Source organism: Dermacentor albipictus, chromosome 8 (assembly GCF_038994185.2).
Source record: "Dermacentor albipictus isolate Rhodes 1998 colony chromosome 8, USDA_Dalb.pri_finalv2, whole genome shotgun sequence".
NCBI classification, from domain to species: Eukaryota; Metazoa; Arthropoda; class Arachnida; order Ixodida; family Ixodidae; genus Dermacentor; species Dermacentor albipictus.
The window spans coordinates 108,614,522-108,623,022 of record NC_091828.1 but is presented as its reverse complement, the minus strand read 5'-3'; the positions used below and the strand labels follow the sequence as shown (position 1 = coordinate 108,623,022).

Here is an 8,501-nt window from a genome sequence, read left to right as displayed (position 1 = left end):
GTCAGAGGCTATATCGATTGAAGCTGGCCCCGGTGCATTGTAGCCACACGTGCATTTACATCTCCCGTAAAATCTGATCTCGTGTACGGTATCGTATCCACGGATTCATGCATCTGTAACTGCATGCAGCGAACAAGAAATCAAAAAGAATTGGGTGAAACGAACGAACAATACCTTGTCAGTTCTGCCGCTCTTCATCGCAGTTCGCCGCTTTGCACAATATTCATTGCCGAGTAAAGGTGGAAAACTCGTTCAAGCACTTTCCGCGAAACGCATGCCTTCGCAAATCTCGCGGAAATGTTTCTTCTCCACGTCTTGGGAGCGATGACAGCGCCACCGCACCTCTATGACGTCACGTTGCTCGCCCGTAGTGTATCACGTGTGCAACAAACATTTGTCAAAAGTCGTGCCATTACGCTCTGTTAGCACCATCGCCTTTCCTCGTTGCTTGGCCCCCGCCACTCGAGCCTCTATAATTCGCCGAACGTGAAGCCCGTCGCTAAAGAAACACGGCACAGGGACACCAAAATAATGGTGGCGATACGCGCCTACCAAGGGCTGTCTTCTCTGGTCGAGAACCTAGAAACTGTGAAATCGGTGCTGACTATCCGCGTACTGGACCTCACTAATTGCATTCTTCTCGAACCAAAGGAATTGCCTCTGCACATCGGCAAATGTAAGGAACTCCAATCATTGTGGTGCGTCGACTGCCCTCTCAGGCCGAGCGCCCTGCTCGATTTAATGCTAAAACGGCTTCCGCGTCTAAAGGAACTTCAGTTCTCCCTCGTGGCTGAGACGGACGTGGACTCGGAAATAAGGGAGCTGCACAACACCGCGTCGCAAGTACCTGGCGCCCTGGCTCGCTATCTCCGCCGCATATACGCCGAAGTGAGCGGCGACCTGAACTTCAAGCTCCTCTCGGCGCTCCTGAGCTACTGCCCTAAGCTGGACGAGCTACGTGTTCATTTCGTGCGCGGAAACTTCATGAACGCCCTCCTGGAATGCAACGCCATCCTCGAACAGGGCGTCAATTTGGAAACATTTACGTTCTCTTCTGAGGTGCCAGCATCCAATCAACGCCTGCCGTCCACACCGTTGGACTTCACGAGCTGTACAGCCGTCTGCGCCAACGTCTGCTACCGGAGGTCCAGCAACATGTGGAACTGTGCCCTACTCCAAAATCTTGCAGTCGGCTGCGCAGATCCCCTCCATTTGCCGGAACAGCTGGTCCTGATTGCCGTCCACCACGCAGAAGGCTTGACGCCGGAGTGGATTCGCCTGGCCGCCCTTGGAAACTTCTGGACGAATGTGCGCCAACTCTGTCTTCCGCTATTTTCCGCACAGCCCTCCGATTGTGTTTACGCGACGGCGGGCGCCGCGTACCGCGAAAGTCTTCGCGACTTCATCTACGTCAAGTTCCATCAGGTCGTCGAGCTTAACATAAGCGCGTTCCACTTCAGCCCCGACCTCGAATTGACGGCACTGCTCCAGGACGGCTCGCTGAAGCATCTGCAATCCCTCTCGGGGACCCCTTGCGGGCTTCGCCGTCCGTCAGCTCTTCGCCGTCTGGCACAGAACTGCCCGGACTTCAAAGAACTGGACGTGCGGTTCTATAGGTGGGGTAACTTCTTTCAGTGCGCCGGCTGCGAGGGTCAGTTATTCCTCGATCGCAAAGACATGTTAGAAATGTACGAACCCGCCCCCGTGTTTCACAATGCGCTTGAGAGGCTTACCCTCAGTGACGTGCATGACCACGTGTCCCTTTGGTTCATCGAGAGCTGTCCTGCGGTTTCCGTGCGGCTCTCAGGCTGCCCTAGCCCCTCGCAGTTAGAATACACGTCTTTGGGTCAGCGTCTCGCCAGAAACAGCTCGCTGAGTTGTCTCGTGCTTCGACACGATGCCCTGCCCGTCAGCGCGGCGTGTCTGCTGGTGAGTTGGGTTTGATCTACGTGCTTTCGGTGCCACGAGCAAATTTAACGATGGTTCAGCAATCTAAACGTGTCGACGGGGCCGGAACTAAAATGTCCTCGTTTATAAATTTCCTCAGTGAGCTACGTACTGTGTAAAATATGTGAAAAATGGTGGAGGGAGAGGTAGGACAGACCGCAGACTACCAATTGTCGATGAGGATAGCAATAGGGGCTTGTTGCTTCGGCATCTCTTATTCTGTTGTGGCGCAGGCTAAACAAGGAAAAATACCGGCATATCTCACGCACACAGAGCTGTGTGTGTTAGATGTGCCTTTCTGTTGTCCCTGTTCAGCTTGCGCTACAACTAAATTAGATTACCAAATGTTTTATGGCATGAAACGACAGGAAGCCAATAGATATGTAAGGTAACCACTAGCACCACCCGGAAATGCGCAAACATCTAGAATAGTTTTGCCGCCACTGTGATATTAAGTGCGCACACTTTCATGTCAGAAGCGAACAACAAGAAATGCAGATTACGTGCGGTGCACTACTTGTTGTGCATGAATCAACTAATCCGCAACAAAGTACTTCCGCATTAGGTTCACTGTAGTTGCGTATCTTTCTTGCGACAAATGCTGAAGGTAACTATATAATTACACTCGCAGACACTGTCACCCTCTAACGGCACAAGAAAGGAAAAAATAAATACTGCTCCCCAGAGCTTACTGTTTCGCTCAGAACAGGCAACCGATCGCAACCATAAGTTCCTGCATTAACGCAAAACTGATTTGCTCCCATCAAATTCTTTAGTTTGTTTAGCACAATTTCTGAAAGCTTGATTTCAATTTAAGAAATTTACCGCAGACGCAGGCATGCAAGGGTTAGATACGGGCGACTCAAGTTGCTTCGGCAAAACGTCCTAGCCTCTACCCCTCGACTGGCGCACTCGCATCGTTCCTGGAGCTGAACAGCGCAACATAATACGATGGGGAAAAAAAGGGACAGACACACATCCTCTTATTCCGTGATATTTCTGCTCAGGTAATGAACTAACAAGCCCGAATGCATGCACTGTAAAATGCACCCAAAAAGAAAGGGTAAAGCATGTAAATGTCTATCATTCATCCTTGCATCATTTTTTTTCACCATAAGAGTGCGAGTTAGACATGTACGCCTTTATTAATTTTTTGCAAATCTAAGTTATTCAAAAATATAATTTTCTAGGGCATCCCTCCATTCCAGGAAACCATCTCCTGCATCGCCAGCCTGCAGTACCTGTGCCTTCTGTCGGCGGCGCCATTACTGAACAGTATCGCCGAGCTGTGCGTGCGGGCGTACAGCGACAGCCTGAAGCCTCACATAAAGTGTGTCCATGTTCACTACCGAAACTCTACCGACGGAACCGAGAAGCGGATCACGTGGATGAAGCAGTGTCGCGTTCCAAGCGGTGGCGTCCTGGTTCGAAACGGTCCCTGCTTCCTGTATTGTTCGACGGCCACATTCATAGGACTCGCCAAGCCGCTGAATCGTGACTTCACAAACATCTAGATGAAGGCACGGCCGACACGTATTAAAATTTTAGATACGCTTAAAAGTGCCTACAATGATACAGCTTATCATTTGCTTCTATTTATTCGTATCATCGGATGTGCATGCCTTATCCCTTGTTTATTCTTCTTTCTTCCCTGAGTGTCCCTGAGTGTCTGAACTCGCGCAAAATGTGCCCTGCAAAACTTTTTGAGCCGTTTAAATAAATCGCGCAACATGCGAGACCATGCTTCAGGAGCGCATGAGACAAATATTGCTCGCTTTCATGAATCGGGGAACGTACAATGGGGCGTGACGGCCTGCCCAGGTGGCGCTGCGGAAACGCCGGTCAACACAACACTCCGTGACGCGCTTGTCGGTGACGGGTTGTCTAAAAATTTAAAAAAAATGGCCTCCGTGATCGGGCAGTGGTTCTCGGAGGTGATGCACGAAGCCCTGGTGGTGAATGCAGTAGAGAGGGAAGCAAAGTTGTATGCCCAGTGCGAACACGGCGCACGCACAAGAGGTTGCGAAGGGTACTCGGCCAGAGACCAGAGTTGGTCGAGCATGTTTTCATCCATTACTGAGACATGCTCGTTCCTTTTAACGGATATTCTCCAAGAACGCTTAAAAAGAACTTTCCATATAGACCGCAGCGAATTCAATTGTTAGCCGCAGGACCGGAACACTGAAAATTCGGAATGTCCAAAAGAATGTTCACAATTTCTACGTGACGTCACGCACGCAGCTTCTCGCCGTGCGCGTCCTCCAACTTTGCCAAAGATAGGGCGTCGGCAATACAAGGCATCGCGTACGAATCGAATGGTATTTGCGATGCGGTATCGTATTCGGCTCTAAAATTCGCTATTCGAAGTTGTCGAACACCATATGTATAAGCGGACCACTGCAGCTCTTGCAGTCTGCAGGGAGAAACACCGATTCAAGCGGACACCCTTCTGAACCGCTCGGGTGCAGGAGAACAGCGGTCTTTCTGCAAACGATCCAGTTCCTGCACGAACACATGAAGGAGGTCCGTAGCACAATAGTTACCAGCTGTTGAGTAAGAATGGCTTGCCTTAGGAAACCGACAAATTGTAACTTAGGAGGATGGTTCGGGCTATTTGGTTTTCCATGAGACCATGTGATGCAGCGCGAAGCGGGACAAGGGATGAAGAAGAACGAGGACAAGCGCTTGTCGTCGTTCTTCTTCATCCCTTGTCCCGCTTCGCGCTATACCACACACTCTCCTACAAATTGGTTGTGTCGATATAGACAAGGCACTCTATTATATCCACAATCTCACCATTGTTGGACACCTTGAGAACGATGTGCTGTGATGTAGCATTGCATTCAGTTCCCGTTTAATGAGCACTATATTGTAAAAAATATATGAAGTGATGTGCTATTCCTTTTTTTACATTACGGTCATTATCAGGGTGGCCTAGACGTGATCGAATAGTTTGCGTCACACAAATTTGTCATTAAAATTTCTGAGGTGACGTGACCCTAAGTTATTAGAGTCAAAACATGTATCAAATGAAGCAAAAAAGCCTCTCGTTGTCAGACTCCACGAATATTTAACTTACCAGTGTCGTTGAAAAGAAAAGTGCACAACATTTGCATTCTACAGGTGCTAATATATGGAGCAGAAACATGGAGGGTAACAAAGAAGCTCCAGAACAAGCTGAAGAGGGCGGCCTCCGCAGGAGACACCCGACCCACCGTTGACACTAAATGGTGTCAACATACCCAAGGTTGACATACTCTGTATTCTGGGTCTCACTTTCCAGAAGGACAGTGCCGGTCTTGCCGACATTAAAGAACAGCAAGCGACAATCACCCAAGTCGCGCACTTGGTGCGAAGAGTGACAAACAAAAAGCACGGCCTGCAAGAGCAGGACACAATCAGGTTAATACAAACCCTGATAATCAGCAGAGTCACTTACGGCACCCCGTACCTGGGTCTCAAGAACAGCGAGAGAGAAAAATTGAACACCCTAATACGAAAGACCTACAAGCTGGCACTGGAGCTTACACCGACGACGTCGACGGAGAAGCTACTCAGCCTGGGCATCCACAATACTTAGGAGGAACTGGTAGAGGCCCACAAGACGAGCCAGATAGAGCGACTCAAGCTCACCAGCATGGGTAGGGACACGCTAATAGGACTGGGCTACCCAGTTGAATATGAGTTCACAAAACAGCGGGTTCCTCTACCCCTGAGGGAGAAGATCACGGTGGCCAGCATCCTGAGAAACATGCACCCTGAATACTACAGAGAAAGGAGGCGAGCGAGAGTGACAGCTCTACGTAAGGCCAACGAAGGACCAAAACAAGGAGAAGTCCGATACACCGACGCGGCAAAGTACAAGAACAGAGCGGCCCAAGCTATCAGCGTGATCATGTAGAAGCGGCCTCGGTAAGCACTCCACACACCGACTGCGTCGAAGAAACGGCGATAGCCCTGGCGGCCGCTACGGGTCAACGAGAGGAAGATCTAATCACAATCATCACCGACTCACAAACAGCATGTAGAAATCACCAAAAGGGCCGCATTTCCAAACAAGCCCTGAGCATCCTCGAAAAACTAGACAATTTTCCAGAACTGTACATTGTCTGGGCCCCGGGACACAAGTCCCTGGCGGGTAACGTAGCGGCGAATGCCGCTGCCCGAGATCATGTTCTCCGGGTTATCCCACCAGGTTCACGAGCACCGGTAGACCAACAAGATAGCGTCCCGAAAAGATACGCCGATATCTTGAGCCACTACAGTCTGGATAGGAGGATCTATCCAACCCCGCATCCCCAGCTGACAAGAGAAGAGGCGGTGATCTTCCGAAAACTATAAACCGCCACATTCCCGCACGGCACCCTGCTACATGCCATCTTTCTACGAGCTATACTCGCAAATGCGCCTTCTGCTCTACGCCCAATACCCTCTACCACATGGTATGGGAATGTCAACAAAACCCATCGACACCGCCCATCACCGGACCAGCCGTCGAGCAGTGGGAGGCCCAGCTGACAAGCTCGAGCCCTGGAGACCAGCATCGCCTGGTGAGCAGGGCCAAGCTATCAGCTCAGGCCCACGGCATCCTGGACTAAGGACGCCGCCCACCTAGGACGATTTTACCGTCGGCTCATTTCTACTAATAAAGTTTATAATCTCCTCCTCCATCACTCAGTGTCTGAACTCGCACTAAAGGGGCCCTGCGACGGTTTTTCAGCCGGTAAATCAATCGCGCTAGACGCGAGAGAGTGTTTTCGCAACGCATGGGCCAAAAATTGCTCGCTTTTATGGAGCAGGCGAACCCTCCGTGGTCGCACTTAGTACACACATTCTCTGGGGATGCGAGGGTAACCCTCCCCCCAATCATGAGTGCCGGCTCCCTCCGAGGAAGGTTGAAACCAGCTGCTGACAAGAGCAGACAAGAAAACACAACTTGCACTCGTCTCGTAGGCCCAAGACGTCGCCCCCACCTGGGAGCCACACTAGGCCTACCTGCCCCAACTTCCAACCCTACAGTGGCAAATAAAGTTGTTTCTCTCTGTCTCTCACCATTAAGGGAACGTACAATGTGCCTTGAAGGCGTGCCGAGGTGGCGCTGCGGAAACGCCTACCAAAATAACATCCCCTCAATCTGCAAAACTAGCGGAAAGCAATTCGCTCCTCCACCGCTCCAAACCCGCGGTAGTCGCGCCCTTAACAGTAGCCCCACCTATGCTGGCCCTGCCGTAGAAGACGATGGTTAACGCGCTACCGGAGGAAATCAGCGGAAAAGTACCCTATATAGTTTCAGCATAGTGTTTGCGCACATTCTCCAGGACTTTCCAGCCAAAAACTTGAGAAGGCGACAGACGCTTTTACCACCGGTTGTTCATGTACTACAGTCTCTGTGGGGTGCCAAACGCTGTCCGAAGCCCCTTTCAAAAGAAACTAGTTGAGTAGTGCGAGTAACTTTCTTGCCTTTAATTTTACAAAGTGTTCTTACGGAACGCGTATATAAGACAGGGGGCGCGCTCTTCCCACCGTGCGAAACCACATAATTTACGATGTAGTAGATTATTATAGTATAGGAAGTAATACAGACGGAAACTTAATGTTGTTCTAAAATTTTGCCGTAAATGAAATTCATTCCAGTTGTTTGGCACCATGACACTGAATTGCGTGGTCGGTTCGGTTTTGCAATGTAAATATCTCGACTTTATCGGCCAACAAATAGGGAAGCGCATAGGCTAATACAATATATAAGTGTTTAATGAAAATAGGTCGGGTACTATGAAAGAGTTTTTCACGTGGGAAGAGTGACCCCTCCCCCCCCCCACGTCGAACCATTGAGCAGAGATCATTCCAAATACCGTAAAAAATAAAATCCACAATAATGTGTATCTTCTTTTTTAGAAAACCATATATAAACGAGAAACCACGTTGAAAATTACCTTTTTAATATTTGTTCCCTTACTAAGTACACATTCATGCACGGCCACAGTCGACATTTTACAAATAATTGCTTAAAAATATCCTTGTTTCACGTACTGGCCATTGAACATTTCTTTTCCACGCAATTATCATTGTTCAGAACCATTTAATAATTTTGGGGGGTCTCGGAAAGGGCCTAAAGCGCTTTGTTGGGTTGAAGGAAGTCTACGACAAATTTCAAACTTCATAAGTCGTTAATCGGATTGTGGTAAGGGGTAGGCTTTACTTACTGGAGCCGAGTGTGATGACCACTGCCAGTGGATTGATCGTCCTCGGGAATTTTGGGGGGTTCAAAACTTAACGGAGTGCACAGCACTATAGTTGTTAAACCACCGTCTAGATGTGGAAGTGGTGGAAGTTATTCCGTGGTGTGCTGTTTTATGAATGAGGTTTGCAATGGGAGGCGCACTATGCTTTGCTTAGCCCAAGTCCTGAGGACCAGCTACGAGAGCTGAACGGGTCTGGGCTACGTGGAAAATGGTGGCCCGCCTACCTACCGGCATCAACAGCTTGGTCGCCAAAACTAAATTTTACTCGCTAACTGCCAACAATGTGCAAATCAACTGGGAGAAGGATGCTCT

At 49.5% G+C, this 8,501-nt stretch overlaps 1 protein-coding gene across 2 annotated transcripts; it reads left to right on the top strand.

Annotated features, from left to right (window-relative positions):
• The first annotated feature begins 208 nt into the window (after nt 1–208).
• Nucleotides 209–3,714, top strand: LOC135915635 (uncharacterized). Of its 2 annotated transcripts, none has more exons than XM_070524031.1 (2): nt 209–1,929; nt 3,138–3,714. In XM_070524031.1, the coding sequence occupies exons 1-2, from the start codon at nt 532–534 to the stop codon at nt 3,459–3,461; spliced, it is 1,722 nt and encodes a 573-aa protein (XP_070380132.1). In that variant the 5' UTR covers nt 209–531; the 3' UTR covers nt 3,462–3,714. The 2 variants fall into 2 exon arrangements, with proteins under 2 accessions (XP_070380132.1, XP_065304811.2); XM_065448739.2 differs by having other exon boundaries at nt 210–1,929; nt 3,156–3,714.
• The last annotated feature ends 4,787 nt before the right edge of the window (nt 3,715–8,501 follow it).